We start from the raw sequence: 15,665 nt of genomic DNA, 5'->3' as shown, positions 1-15,665 counted from the left end.
TGTGGACAAACATGAACTCTAACGCAACTTAAACAAACTTCAGAAAAATGTTTAAACCCTACATTTCCTACGTATTTGACAGAAAATGTAAATTCTGTTTGTTGCCACTAAACTGTAAGTCTGTCATACAAAAAAAACCCACTGGTAAACCATGAATCTGCTTAATGTGCATCTAAAACCAGCACGCATCTATGCAAGTATTCTTATTATTGATTCATCCTCAGATTCTCTTTATTAAAATATCAGGAAATAGTGAGAAATAAGTTCTCTGCAGTCATTCCTCAGAGACCAAGGTGGCATATTGAAAAAACTAAAAACAAACCCAAAGATAAAAAGATAACGAGTTTGATTTTATAGATGAAATCTTTGTAATCTGAGAAGCTGGAATCAGAGAATATGGTTTGTCTCCCTCTGCCTCCTCCCTCAGGGTCCCTCCACTTGAGCCAGCAGCATCATGGGAGGTTCTACGTCGTCCCTCGCTGACGAGGGCGACGGCGACGGCGCCCCCCGCGGCGCAGCTCTGCCCCCCTCCCCCATCATGGGATGTCTGAGGAGCAGCCAAAGCACCTCCATCCCTCGGCAGCTTCCCAGAGTCGGCAGGCACAGAGAGCGCAGGTAAGAGACGAGCACACAGGCTTTGAGCCAATCAGCATCAAGAAGCACAAGTCTGAGTTCCAGGGGGTCTCAAAACTCACAAACCCCCCCAGACAAACTGGTTGGTGGAGGAGGTGACTGTTTGATGTGCTGCTCTGATTCACTACCACAAAGTGATCCATCAGTTACTGACCGGCTGAGCTTCATCTGTCAGACCCAAACACATCTCATGTGAAGTTACCAGATGATTTAAATGATCCCTTACTCACTTAATCTCACTTGATCTCTGTCGTGAGGTGAAGCGCCACGGCACCGATCCCCCTTCTCCAGCCCCCATACCCCCGATTCTGATACCTGGGCTTCGGGTACGGGCCTGTAACAGAATTAAGATACAACTGCATCAAATGAGGTTAAAATGGAAACATCAGATCACAATGAAATCAGAAGCTACCGCACACAAACCTGATGGATTAAATCACAATTCAATTCAATTCAAATTGTACACATACAAGGAATCTGCCTCGTTTTCCAGCTGCTCTCATGTACGCACAGGAACAACAGGACAACAAAGCTGAACACTTTAAACATCAGCATTTAACGGCTACGTACAGATGTGAATACAGGATTTACAGTAGATCACCTCAGCCGGCAGCCAGTACATCTGTACTAAATGTCAACACTAATCCTCTAAAGAGTCTTAAAGAAGACTGCGATGTAATCACAGTGGGTCCACTAAATTTGTTACACAAATATTGTGTTGGGTCCAAACTAACTATTTAAAACACCAAAGTCCCACAATAACACAAGCTAACTAACCGATCAAGGCAACAGTAGACCAGCGACTACCGTGGGAAACTACTGTTTTTGTCAATGGAATCTGGTGGCTTTGAGCCCAGTGATATAACGGCTAAAAATACCGGAGTTATCCTATAAGCCCATAAAACAACAATATCAGCAAAAAGCAGAGATGCAGTCCTGAGGTCACCAAACCGAGCCCTCTCCACTCTCCGGGTGGGAATCTGTCCAGGGAAATCACCAAGAGGACTGGCGGCACACCAACACAACTCCTGGTTATACAATACTCGTGAATGCATCGTATCAGCAGAACTACGGGCAGAAAGAAGTCTCAGTATTAGTGCCAAAGGTCTATTTGGATCTAAGAAACAAACCAGCACTGGTCTCTGCCAAGTGTGACCCATTAGCACACAATGTAAACACCAGCTAAAGGCCAGGAAAGTCTTCCTGTTTGTTAATTCTACGTACACAGTAGGAGTGATTTCGATGATGTGCTAATGTTGTTAGGGCACACACTGCACCTTAGATGCACTGGCTGAATGAAGTGGGTGTTTAATTTAAATTCCTCACTTGTGTGGACGTCCTGGGCTCCAGCGTGCGCTCATGAATGTTTCATGAATTGGTCGATACGAAGTATGAACCCCTGCCTTCCTGAGTTTTGTTCAAATCTCCACTTATTAATTATTACTGTGTCTCTGTCTAATGCTCTGAGCGCGGACCGTCCTCTGTGCTGCCACATCGTCCCGACCTCCATCAGACTCGGTCCCAGCAGGAGTCAGGTTACCCTCTGACTGGAAAAGTACTACCAGGGAAATCCCTGATGGTTGAGCTGTAGACGGTCGTCTGGAAATACTCGCACGAGGGACTTTGCGTCCACAGACTCTGCATTTGCACTCTGCACTCTGCATTTCGTGCGATGCATTAAGACCGAAATGGCTCACCAGCGACATCTGAAACAAAAAACAAAGGTTTTCAAGTGTGGTTTCATTGCAGTTCCAGTGATTGTAGTGAACCTCTGTGCAGTGGATTCTCTAAATCTCTGGTAGATTTGTGGAGAAATAGAAGGATTTTAATGCATCTCCATGTTTTCTTATATTGGAAAATCAAGAGTGCTCACTCCACGCCACGAAAGGTTTAATAATTCGATCCTAGTGGGATCTTTGTTAGCTGTAAATGTTTGAAAAATGGAAACCACAGCCATATTTATGAATCACACTAACAGGCTGAGAAGCTCTGTGACGGCAGGTGTGGTTCACTAAAGTGCAAAGAATCAGGTACACAGTGAAGGACAGTAATACAAAAGCCATATTTAAAAATATCTAATATATATATTATACTGTATCCAAACATAATATCAGATACGTCATCTATGTTCCAAGATATTGTTTTAAGTTAGAGGAAGAAGAGAAGAGATCTGGTCTTAACACCCCTCTATGGAAAGTGAGAAGAAAGAAAAAGACATGTACCCATACATGTAGGCAGAGCCGTTAGGATACTGTGTCCACTTTTATTCTTTATTACAGAGAAAGTGTTTGATCTGAATAATGAAGTTAATTAAGTTAAGTGACTAATAATTCACAACTTTTTCACAGAAATCACCCAAAAAGTTTTTACTGTGTTTTAGACGAGTCCTGTGTTCATGGAAAAGTAAGTGGACTCTGAAAACTCCTTCCTAAATGATCATATATATATATATATATATATATATATATATATATATTTACTGTAAGGACACATTATCCAGAACATCATCATCATCATCATCATCATTTTCAGTCAGCAGCAGTAAATAATTGAGTGAGTCAGTTCAGTTTAAAGACCTTTGATTGTTTCAGGATTGATGAAACTATAAATGTGTTTTATATCAGATGATGAAGGTGTTCTGGGAATTTATAGATTTACCCTCAAAATGTAGTAAAATCTACAAACCAAAATACAAACGTGACCCAGCAAAGTGTTTCTGCTCCATTCATGTGTCACTGCGTTATTTTAGCTAGAGATTAGAGGTTAAGTTCAATAAACTTTTTAGTTAATAAATGAAATAGATAAAAAAAACATCAGCTAAAGTGAATACCAGTTATTATTATTATCATCATCATCATCATCATCATTATTATTAGTATTATTGTTGTTGCTGTTGTTGTTGTGTTTATGAGCTCCAACCACCACTAAGTGTCTTTTAAGTGCTGCCTTGGTGTTTTGTACAGAGCTGCAGAGCAGTCGATCACCTAGTTTGATAATCGACTAATTAATCTAATCTCCAGCATTGATTCCAAAAATCCGACTGTTCCAGGTCCTCAAATGTGAAAATTTGCAGCTTTTCTTGGTTTTGTTTTCTAATGGATTGAATATTTTTTAGGTTTGGGACTTTTTGTCAGACGAACTGAGACAGGTCACCTTGTTTTATAGACCAAACGATTAATGGTCAAATTAATCTGCAGCCGTAAAGTTTAATGTTTGTCATCAACATACTAAAGCTGTTTTTATGCGTATAGCTCCTTTTTCAGACAAACTGCTTCACAGGATACACAAATACAACAATACAGCACAGAAAATAAGCAGCATACGTGTACAGCAATATCCAAAAGATAAATGATAAACAGCGAAGGCAGCTCGGTTCAGTCTGATCTGCATCTGAAAGGTCAAAGATAATGAGATAGTGGAGCAGAAACACTCTGCTACTGTACAGGAGGAGCCCCCAGACTCCCTTCATTACCCTCTGCACAAATACTCAAAGTATTTCTGCTTTGTTAGTTTCCACCACTGTTCAGAGGCTGAGCGCTGCGTCACTGGCACACCTGCATCCCAGAGACACTTTGCACTGCAGTAACCCGTCCAGGTCGGGCTCTGCTGGAAGTTTCGGGCTTGATGCCAAATCTACTTAAAGCACAGCTCCAAAATGTGGGCCAGCCTCCACACAGATGTCCCCCTGGATCCTCAAGTCTAAATTTCCCCCTGGATGCCACTGCACAGATAATCTGGGTCTGCTCTGGAACATAAATCTTAGATGTTTAACGGTGTTTGGGAAACATATTCAGTGTGTTACAAAGGGACGAAGGCTCTGCACTCACTGTTAACTTATCTTACTGATCGCCAAACAGCTGGAAAAATGTATGAGAAACCACAAATGTGGGGTCATCTATCATTCTCTGTGCTACCAGGTGAAGAGCAGTTGATGTTTTTGCTGTAGTGCAGCTTCTCGTGTCATTTCCATATTCATGAATTTTAATTTTCTCCTCCCGGCCACCACAGGGTATGGAAAAATGCAAAACCTGCTAATGCACCCATTTATATTTGGATTCTTCCCCCTTCTTCCCCGCTTTTTCCTCCCTTTCCCCCCCATGGGATTTTACAGTTTCCGCTGCAGACAGTTTCTATACAGTTTAAGTCATTTCTAACCATGAAATAAATCTATAATAGGAATGGAAACAATAGCACATGATAGAATATCTAATGAGATAAATATAAACTGTTGTGTTTTCTCTCCAGTTTCTCTTCTGGTTCGATGCCCATGCAGAGGAGCCAGTGGGCTTGTGGCTGTTGTACTTTCCTAAACGCAGCCGGCGCCCCCCGCTGCTCCATCTGTGAAGCCCCTCGGCGAAGACCCGACGCCCGGTGGATGTGGCACGGGACCAGCAGGGAGGACGGTCGCTGGTCCTGCCCACGCTGCACGCTGGCCAACTCCCGCGACAGCCTGGCCTGCTCCCTGTGCGGCTACACCGGGCCAGCGGACCACCACCCCCGGGGCTCGTCTGAGGACCAGCCCCGGCCTCAGCGCTCCAGTAGCTGCTCCGGTCCCCTGAGGCCGTCATCTGCTGAGCCAAAGAAAAAACAGCCACAGGATGTAGATAAAAACAGCCTGGCTTGGGAATGTTTGAGGTGCACTCTGCAGAACACCCCTACCTCCATGTCCTGCTCTGCCTGTGGAGGCCCACGCAAACTGTCTCTCCCTCAGATCCCCGCAGACGCCCTGCTCATGCCTGAAGTCTGCAGTCAAACAGCAGAGCAGCGACCAGAAGCTGCAGCGGGAGCGCTGTCCCTCTCCATATCAACCCGAGGAGAGTGTTTGCCGGTAGAAGCTTCATTTCCACACACGGACTCCTCCGCGCTCAGTGTAGCGTCTTCAGGTCATAATAATCCTGTTCCCTGCAGTCGCAGAGAGGTGCCCCCCCCAGATGTTTGCCTCAGTCAAACACATAGCCTCAGTCCCTCTCCGTCAACACTGGCTGTTTCTCATCTCCCTGCCCAGCCAGAGCTGCTGCCCGGCAGACGGCTCAGCATCCTGAAGGAGGAAATGTCCCCTGCAGCAGATGCCTCTGCATCATTCCCAGCATGTGGAGCTCCAGTTAGCAGGACGGGGGAGTGGTCCTGTCCCGCATGCACGCTCATTAACAAGGACAAAGCCAAACACTGCCTGGCCTGCCACACTCCTCAGCAGCTCAAAGCAGCTCTGTCCCCAAAGAGGAAGGAGAGCATGCTGGTGGAGGCGCTGCGACAGAGCGACGAAGGAGAGGCCAAAGAGCTGTGGGAGAACATCGTCAGCTTCTGCAGAGAGGTCTGTATACGACTCGTCAAGGCATCACCTCTCAAGATCAACATTTATACTAGCTCTGTACTCTGATTTAAAGCCTCCTTCCACTCAAATGTGTGTTTAGCTCCTTCATTGTGATGTTTTAAGCCCAGTTCAGACCGACATCAGACAGATTTATGATGAGGCAACTGTTTTAGAGCGTCGCAGGGAAAAGTTGCAGTGGAGTAAACTAGTGATTTTAACCTGCAGGACACGAAACCATGTGAACTAATCCTTTAAAACGCTCACTATGACTCAAGTCATACAATAACAAACAAACTGAGGCAGCAGCAGAGCAGCAGCTCCTGTGTCCTGTTCTCTAAAATCCCTGTTTTAGTGAATGTAGTCTGGTGTGTGTGCTGTCATGCTCTCTGAGCCTGTCAGTGGATCAAACAAGCTCTTTTAGTGGACCTACTGTGATCAGGTGCAGGTGAGAACAGTAACCAGTGACTTAGAGACACAAGACACAAAACACAAACGTTGCCTCAACATCAGAATTTCTCATTTAATCACATGAAACGTTTCATCTGAAAACAGCCTCAGATCTGTCTAAAACCACAGATAAAACCAAGACAACCCCTGACAGCGATAATACTGAGACTGAGCACTGGCAGCCATGTTAAGCTCAGCACAGGCCCTTCTCCCTGCAACGAAAGTGATGTTTGTGTGATGGGACTCTTTCCCAGAACACAGTGACGTTCGTGGACGACAGCTTCCCTCCAGGTCCCAAGTCCGTGGGCTTCCCCATGGACGACAGCGTGCAGCACCGGGTCAGGAAGTGGCTTCGTCCTCAGGAGATCAACTGCTGCAACCTGAGAGACCGCGCGGTCAAGTGGTCCATTTTCCGCACGCCTCGCCCATCTGACATCCTGCAGGGGCTTCTGGGTAACTGCTGGTGAGCCAGATCCTCCCCGAACATTAAAGCCGAGTACACACATAGAAAATACTGCAGTACTTTTACTGTGAATATTTTTACATAAAGGATCTGAGTATTTCTTCCACCAGTGGTCTGTACACAGTACTTTACTACATTTCACTGACAATACGTCTGTACTTTTACTTTGGGAGAACAGGTTCCTGAGTGCCTTGGCTGTTCTGGCTGAACGTCCCGAGCTGGTGGAGAAGGTGATGGTGACTCGCTCGCTGTGTGCAGAAGGAGCCTATCAGGTGCGTCTGTGCAAAGACGGCTCGTGGACCACGGTGCTGGTGGACGACATGCTGCCGTGTGACGAGAGCGCCCACCTGCTCTTCTCTCAGGTGCAACAGTCAACTCTGAATGCTCTAAAGCGGAAATCCTATTGCTTTTCAACTTGCTGCTACAAATGGGACAAACACATGCCACATATTTGGGGATAGTTCAGGTTTTTTAAATGGGGCTGTAGGAAGCACTTACCCATATTCAGCCACCAGATTCCATTAATAAAAACAGTAATTTTACCTCACAGAACACAGGAGTTGCTGGTCTGCTGCTGCTTCGATCAGTTAGTTTGTTTGTGTTATTGCGTGTTACACAAATATTGTGTTTGATGCAAACTAACCCTGTAAAACACCAAAGTCATACAGAAACACAAACAAGCCAAGAAATCAAGACAGCAGTTGACTCGCAACTCTTGTGTGAAACCCCTGTTTTAGTGAATGTAGTCTGGTGTGTGTGCTGTTTGTGGTTAAACCAAAAGGATCTTCCAGGTCTCTCTCTGTAGGGATCCTTTCCATGATGCTGTCACACACTTAGAATAACACTCTGAGCCTGTCAGTGGATCAAACAAGCTCTTTTAGTGGACCTACTGTGATCAGGTGCAGTTGTCCCAAAGGATCACGTTGCAGCCATTGCAGCCCGTTTGGTGGCTGCTGGCTGAGGTGATCTACTGGACCAGTTCCAACACTTTTACTACCTACCAGTCATTTATATACCAAAATATGTACAAGAGGGGCCTCAGTTTAAAAATACTGGACTTCTTTAAACATAATGTACCAGTATTCTTTGGATATTTCCATCTTGAGTTCAGATTCCTCTGCCCATCAGCAGATATGATTTTTAAGCTGGTGCAGGAGATAATTACTTAACTATAAGTTCTCCTAATCCTTTTTTCTCATATCCCTTCTCCAGGCCCAGCGGAAGCAGCTTTGGGTTGCTCTGATTGAAAAAGCGCTGGCCAAGCTCCACGGTTCCTACTTTGCTTTGCAGGCAGGTCGTGCTATCGAGGGCCTGTCCACGCTGACCGGGGCCCCCTGCGAGTCGCTCGCCCTCCAGGTCAGCACCACCAACCCCAAGGAAGAGCCCATCGACACGGACCTCATCTGGGCCAAGATGCTGAGCTCCAAAGAAGCAGGGTGAGTGGAGAGGTTAATCTTTCTGTTTAATCCGGTAAAACATGAATCCTGAACCGTTCTGATCTTTCTAGATTCCTGATGGGGGCGTCTTGTGGAGGTGGGAACATGAAGGTGGATGACTCGGAGTACGAGTCCCTGGGTTTGCGTCCACGACATGCTTACTCTGTCCTGGATGTGAGAGACGTAGACGGTCACAGGTGACACAGGAGACAGAACTGGAAATGTATGGGTGGATTAAAGGGATAGTTCAGATTATTTGAAGTGTGGTTGTCTGAGCTCCTTCTCTACAGTCTGTGTGTCACCTACAGTAGATGGAGGTCGACACGCCCCCAGTTTGGAGAAGCAGGCAGGAGTCCCGGCACAAACACTAAGCCTCCTAAAAGCCTCCTAAAACATAAATCAGTATCACTTTAACTGTGCGATATATTAAGACTATCTTCACTGCTTTACCTTACATCAGACAGAGCTGTCTGACAGGGAACTGAAGCTGTTGCATCCCTCTCTTCAAAGCCACCAGACTCTATTGACAAAAACAGCAATTTTACTCTTTTTAGGCTTGTACGTTCTGTATTTTGAGATCTCTTTCCTCTGGTCCCTGTTTCAGATTACTGCAGCTGAGGAACCCGTGGGGGCGTTTCTCCTGGACCGGACCCTGGGCGGACGACTGGCCCAAATGGCCTCCGCACCTGAAGAGGGACCTCTGCGCCCAGCGGGGCGAGGACGGTCTGTTCTGGATGGACTTCTGGGATTTCATCAGGTACATCAGGAGTTAAGAAGCTTTTGAGGCTGCGTTGGGATCTCTTTTCATGTATTTTACACTCCTACTTTAAACAGTGTCATATATTCTGGAAGTAAAGTTATAATTCCTCAGTAAAATTCAAGGACATCTTTGCATCTACTTGACAAATATGTAATTAACAAAGGTGTAACAACTGTAAAGTCACATACGGGTGTGTGTGTGTGTGTGTGTTTCATGCGTTCACACATGATGTCTGTGAGTGTGTGTTTGACCCTGGCAGGTACTTTGACTCAGTGGATATCTGTAAGATACATTCAGACTGGCAGGAGGTTCGAGTACCGGGGGTCTTCCCCCGAGGAGCAGACGTCCCAGTGACGGTGGTGTCCATCACAGTGCTGGAGAGAACGGCCATTGAGCTGGCTTTGTTCCAGCAGGGCAGCAGGTAGGACAGACAGACAGACAGACAGACAGACAGACAGACAGACAGACAGACAAATGCTGAGCAGTGTTGGAACTGGTCCAGTAGATCACCTCAGCCAGCAGCCACCAAACGGGCTGCAATGGCTGCAACGTGATCCTTTGGGACAACTGCACCTGATCACAGTAGGTCCACTAAAAGAGCTTGTTTGATCCACTGACAGGCTCAGAGTGTTATTCTAAGTGTGTGACAGCATCATGGAAAGGATCCCTACAGAGAGAGACCTGGAAGATCCTTTTGGTTTAACCACAAACAGCACACACACCAGACTACATTCACTAAAACAGGGATTTTAGAGAACAGCACACAGGAGGTAGGTCTGCTGCTGCCTTGATCACTTAAGTTTATTTTTATCTTTGATATTGTGTGTTGGCAAATATTGTTTTGGATCTGAACAACAACCAAACAAACTAAATGACTGACTGAAGCCTCTATAGACCAGCAGCTCCTGTGCTCTGTGAGGTAAATTACTGTTTTTATCAATAGAGTCTGGTGTGTTTGAAGAGAGCGACATAGTGACCATGTTTTTGGTTAAACAGAAGTGATCAGGTGCAGTTGTCCCAAAGGATCACGTTGCAGCCATTGCAGCCTGTTTGGTGGCTGCTGGCTGAGGTGATCTACTGGACCGGTTCCAACACTTTTTGTAGTTGTTTCATATCCAAAATATGTAAAAATATGGCCCTGGTTTAGAAATAATAAATTAAATACATACTCTGCATCCCAGACTTGACTGCTCCTCCTGTGTCCTCAGGCGATGGGACACGGCAGAGAGCCACCTGTTGGATTTGTGTGTGCTGGTGTTTCGGGTGTCCTACGACAGCTCAGGTGCCCTGGCGCTGGGTCGCCTGCTGGCCCACAGCCGGCGCTCGGTGAGGAGATTTGTGGGCTGCGACGTCATGCTGGAGCCGGGCGAATATGCTGTGCTCTGCTGCGCTTTTAACCACTGGCACAGCACTGGCACAGAGGGGACAAGTAAGAACTCCAACATCAGGCAGCAGATTTTTTTTTTGTTCCTTTTGGTTTAACCACAAACAGCCGTTATCTCACTCTCTTCAAACACACCAGACTACATTCACTAAAACAGGGATTTTACCTCACAGGACAAAGGAGTTGCTGGTCTGCTGCTGCTGCAATCAGTTTGTTTGCTTGTGCTTTTGTGTGACTTGGGTGTTTTCAAGGGTCAGCTCATCCTGTGTTATACAAGGTAGAATTAGTGTTTTTCTCAATGGAGTCTGGTGGCTTGAAGAGAGCGATATAACAGCTGTTTCTGGTTTAAAAAAAAGGATCTTATAGGGCCCAGGTTTAAAAATACCAGTGGTGTCCTTTAACTAACTTAACCTATGGAGCTGTGTTAAGCTTTAAAGCCTTTGAAGCCAAAAGAAATCAAAGAAACAGCTTCTATTCGTACATTTGTGAATAAAAAAGAAGGATTTTTACTCTTGTCTCTAACGTGAGTCCAAATCACTTTTAGCAGGTTGATAAATACACGCCCACAGCTGAAATGGATTGCAGCACATTATTTAAATCAGTTATTAAGCCACTGTTGTGTCTTTTCAGCAAGTGGCGGCAGATCAGAGGTGCCTGGTTACATGCTGGCAGTGTACAGCTCCAGACTGGTGATGGTGGAGCAGGTAACGGCCTCCAACACCACCATCGCCGACGCCATCATCCAACTGACGGAAACAAAAGGAGAGAGACACGAGGTAATGCTGCGATAATCAGAATACAGGCGGTGTGAGCGGGGCGGATCTACCAGGTGACTGTGTTCAGGTGGTAAATCCATATTAAAGACACGGTCCAGTTTACAGCTGTGATTTACCTGCTGGAGAAAGTGTTGATTAAGAGCTCCCGAACGCCCCATGAGATCCCTATCATTGGATTTGCTCACAGCTCATGTTTCAGATCATGCATGTTATACACTTTTCTCCCTCTCCTCCACCATGTGGCAGAGTAAATATTGTACTTTTTACTGCACTGCATCTGTCTGACAGCTTTAGTTACTTTTGCTTTGATACTTTCAGTACATTCGGCTGATAATGCTCACATACTTAAGTAAGACGTGTTACTTGTAGTGGAGTATTTTCACAGTACTTCACAGACCTGAATACTTCCTCCACCTATGGCGCCAGGGTCGAGAGGGGATGACATGTTACTACCTGACCCACGGCTGGGCGGGGCTCATCGTCATGGTGGAAAACAGACACCCCAGACATCACCTCCATGTGTCCTGTGACTGTAGCGACAGCTTCAACGTGGTGTCGACACGCAGCAGCCTCAAAGCCATCGACAGCATCCCTCCTCTGCACAGGTTCATCGCAGCACTCATCAGTTAGAAAAGTAGTGACGACAAATGATTATTTGATTCTATGATTATTTCGATTTCCTGAATCGTTGGTCTCTCTCTAATTAAAGAGTTTGGTCTAGATCTGCTCTTTATGGAAAGGGTCTTGAGATAACGCTGTTATGAATTGGCGCTATATAAATAAAGATTGATTGATTGATTGATTAAAATGTCTAAAGGATACCTTCGGTATGTTTAAACCTGGGTCCTATCTGTTCTTATCCTGGTGTCTGAGTGACTGGTAGGTAGTAAAAGTGTTGGAACTGGTCCAGTAGATCACCTCAGCCAGCAGCCACCAAACGGGCTGCAATGGCTGCAACGTGATCCTTTGGGACAACTGCACCTGATCACAGTAGGTCCACTAAAAGAGCTTGTTTGATCCACTGACAGGCTCAGAGTGTTATTCTAAGTGTGTGACAGCATCATGGAAAGGATCCCTACAGAGAGAGACCTGGAAGATCCTTTTGGTTTAACCACAAACAGCACACACACCAGACTACATTCACTAAAACAGGGATTTTAGAGAACAGGACACAGGAGCTGCTGGTCGACTGCTGTCTTTATTACTTAGCTTGTTTGTGTTTCTGTATGACTTTGGTGTTTCATAGGGTTAGTTCGGATCAAACACAATATCTGTGTAACATGCAATAACACAAACAATCTAACTGATCGAAGCAACAGTAGACCAGCAACGCTTGAGTTCAGTGAGGTAAAATTACTGTTTTTATTAATGGGTTCTGGTAGCTTTGAAGAGCGCGATATAACAGCAGTTTCTGGTTAAACAAAAATGATCTTATAGGTCCCAGGTTTGAAAATACCAGAGTTATCCTTGGATGAACTTCAGACACCTGTGGAGCTCTCCAAACCTTAAAGCTTCTGAAACCAAAACAATGATTGGGACAGCTTTTACTCTTGAATTTGTGAGTAAAAAAGAAGGATTTCTACTTTCATCTCATCTTTTACAGTGACTTTACCTCACATAACACAGGAGTTGTTGGTCTACTGCCTCCTGGATCACTTAGTTTGTGTCATTATTTGACTTTGGTGTTTTAAGGAGTTAGTTCGGATCAACACAACAGAAGAAGAAGAAGTATGAATAGTCAGTCATACAGCAGGAGTCTATCAGTTCAATGTGGGTGTGAACAAGGCTTCCTTTCTCTCTCAGACAGGTGCTCGTGGTTTTGTCTCAGCTGGAGGGAAACGCTGGATTCTCCATCACACACAGACTGGCTCACCGGAAGGCCGTCCAGGCTTCTCTGGGAAACTGGAGTCCCTCGAAGGCAACACACAGTCCTGCTCTTTGCCCGGAGACGGCCGGCCTGCATCAGCCCCGACCCCTCTGACTGCTGAGCGGCCAGTCCGCCATGAGTCAGACCACACATCTGTTTCACGCACTACACATGAGATCAGGAGCTCTCAACGTGGAGGCAGCTTCTTTAAAGGAGCAGTCCAACACTTTGGTGACGCAGAGGTTAGCTTCCTATTCAGCAGTTATGGGGAAACTTAACTTACAGTGCTGAGCGACCAATACTACAAGTTTGTTCCACCTCTGACTGCTAGACGTTTTAGGAAAAGCCCTAACGCTGTCTGAAACCCACTTTCATACTTGTGAAACCTTTACTCTATTTGTGAAAATGCAAAAAAGGGAGATTTCACTGTTTTAATCACGTGCAATAGCCTAGTCATTTGCCACATTGTCTCACAAATAAAGCACGAATAACAGGAAAAAAGGTTTCACAGAGTGTGTTTTAAAGAGCCTCTCTGGGATAATCTAGTCCAGATCTGACCGGTCTAAGTACGGTGGAGACCTGGTCCAATGTGGTCTACGTGTGAAAAAAGGGGAAATCTCCCTTTTTTGCAATTTCACGACAAATACAATAAAGGTTTCACAAATCTGAAAGTGAGTCTCAGACTGTGTTAAGTGTGTTAAGTTTCCCTTAACTTTCCCTTAACTTAAGCGCCAAATAGGAAGTTAAGCTCAGCGCCGTACCGCGTGGGGAACTGTGCTTGTTTGACTGCTGCTTTGATGGTAAACAGGCAGGTTTCCTATGATGGTTGGACTATTTTTGCAAAGAGACATGATATTTAGTGAGCAGGCAGACTTCAGTCTGTGCTCAGTTGTTTTAAGAGTCAGAGCTCCTGGGAGACAGAAATAATATCACTCAGGTCCAATAAAACATCAGTGGGCAGAACAGGACAGCCGTGCTGCTTTCATAGGGACGGTTTCTTCGGTGGAAAGTAGTCCCAATGAAAATCAATTATTCATGCATTGAAATCATATTTTTGTTTCAGCAACATTTTCGGAAGAAATTCAGGCATCAGTCTGTCCAATCCGACTTTCTTTATAAAGCACATTTAAAAGCAACAGCAGCATAGCAAAAAACCAGAGGACAACACAATAAGTTAAACAATTCAAAAGCTAAAAGCAGCGAACCATAATACAAACAACGGGACACTGAGAGGAATACAAGCTTCCATACTGACTGTAAAGCCAAAGAATAGAAGTGTGTTTTTAGACAGGATTTACAAACAGGCAGTGTGGGGGCAGCCTGACGGAGCGAGAGAGGAAAGTTGTTCCAAAGTTTGAGGGCCAAAGCTGATCTGAGTGACCTCGATGGGATGTAAGAGCTCAGAGAGAGGATGGAGCACATTCAGGGGTTTGTAGGTGAAGATCTGAAGGGGGGCCATGACAGGAGACATGTGTTCCTGTCATGCCCCCCCCTTCCCTCCTGCTAGAAGGTGCGACGCTGCATTGTGGACCAACTGCAGGCGGATGAATTATTCTAAATGAGGATCAGGTTTATTGCCGGCGTGTGCAGGAGCAGCGACTGACTCTGAGACGCGTCCTGCTCTGATTGGTTGTTTTTGTTCAGGCGCGGTGGATTCTGGTACATCAGGAGCACAAGGCAGATTATTTCACCGAGGACCCGTCTCATGTTCTGCTGTCAGGGTTCAGTCACAGTTTCAGCAAACCTGACAAAAAGATATTTTTTATAAAAGTCACAAACTGAACCTTTAACTGTGGGCTTAACATTTTCCACATGTTATGTGTTTCACCAGGAAAAACGAGCGCTCTGCTTCTCTGTTTGATCTCATTAGCAGCATAAAGTGGTGCACAGGTCTGATTCACAGGCCGGCTGGCTCCGTCTCTCATGACTCTTATTGTGGAGAACAGGAGAGGCTCAGTGTGTAATCAGCCGTGCTCACAGATCCAATAAGCGCAATAAATATTTAGAAAAGGAAGCTAAAAACTCCTCTTCTCTGGCACTAATGCTGCACTTCTTTTATAGTTCCACTGTTTTTTGTTTATTGTTGTTCCATCTTATGCACTCTATTTTGCACTATTTTATTTTTATCTCATTGTGTGGTTCTATTTTGCATTTTATGTTTTGGATGTTTTTTGCATTTCATTTCTTTGTTGCACGGCACTTTGAGCTGCATTTCTTGTATGAAAGGTGCTAAACAAATAAAGTTTATTGATATTATATTATAAAATAGATAAATGATAAGTAATTTTATAGTAAAAACGTCCTGATTGCTTCAATTCCGCTACAGGTAAAAGAGAAAATGAGGGTTTTGTGATTTGGGTGAAGAAGTGGGTTTTATTTCTGTCTTCAGAGCAGCTCGGCCTCCAACAAACGTCCAGAAGCTGCACATTCCTCCACTGGGACGTTTAGAGCAGATCTCATGATGCACTTTATATTTGACAAACACATTTCAGATCACAGGCTGGTCTTCAGGTCCAAACTGTCTTAATTGCACTGGTGATAGATAAGTAGAAGTTACTGGACAAGTTAGTTAGTTGTGTGTGAACTGG

At 45.1% G+C, this 15,665-nt stretch overlaps 1 protein-coding gene across 1 annotated transcript; it reads left to right on the top strand.

The window, feature by feature from the left end:
* The first annotated feature begins 454 nt into the window (after positions 1-454).
* On the top strand, positions 455-13,191 carry LOC139217281 (calpain-15-like). The gene is made up of 12 exons (XM_070848604.1): positions 455-615; positions 4,879-5,944; positions 6,646-6,854; positions 7,033-7,216; positions 8,067-8,290; positions 8,362-8,487; positions 8,895-9,047; positions 9,310-9,471; positions 10,259-10,479; positions 11,065-11,210; positions 11,637-11,815; positions 13,014-13,191. The coding sequence occupies exons 1-12, from the start codon at positions 455-457 to the stop codon at positions 13,189-13,191; spliced, it is 3,009 nt and encodes a 1,002-aa protein (XP_070704705.1).
* Positions 13,192-15,665: the final 2,474 nt, after the last annotated feature.

The sequence above is a fragment of the Pempheris klunzingeri genome, chromosome 17 (genome assembly GCF_042242105.1).
Source record: "Pempheris klunzingeri isolate RE-2024b chromosome 17, fPemKlu1.hap1, whole genome shotgun sequence".
Lineage (NCBI taxonomy): Eukaryota > Metazoa > Chordata > Actinopteri > Acropomatiformes > Pempheridae > Pempheris > Pempheris klunzingeri.
The sequence above is the reverse complement of the archived record's forward strand: the minus strand, read 5'-3'. Positions and strand labels throughout refer to the sequence as shown.

Coding starts and splice junctions, on each gene's coding strand:
- LOC139217281 (XM_070848604.1), top strand. CDS start 455: ATGGGAGGTTCTACGTCGTCCCTCGCTGACGAGGGCGACGGCGACGGC. Junction 7,217..8,066: donor CCCACCTGCTCTTCTCTCAG/GTGCAACAGTCA, acceptor TCCCTTCTCCAG/GCCCAGCGGAAGCAGCTTTG. Junction 11,211..11,636: donor CAAAAGGAGAGAGACACGAG/GTAATGCTGCGA, acceptor CTATGGCGCCAG/GGTCGAGAGGGGATGACATG.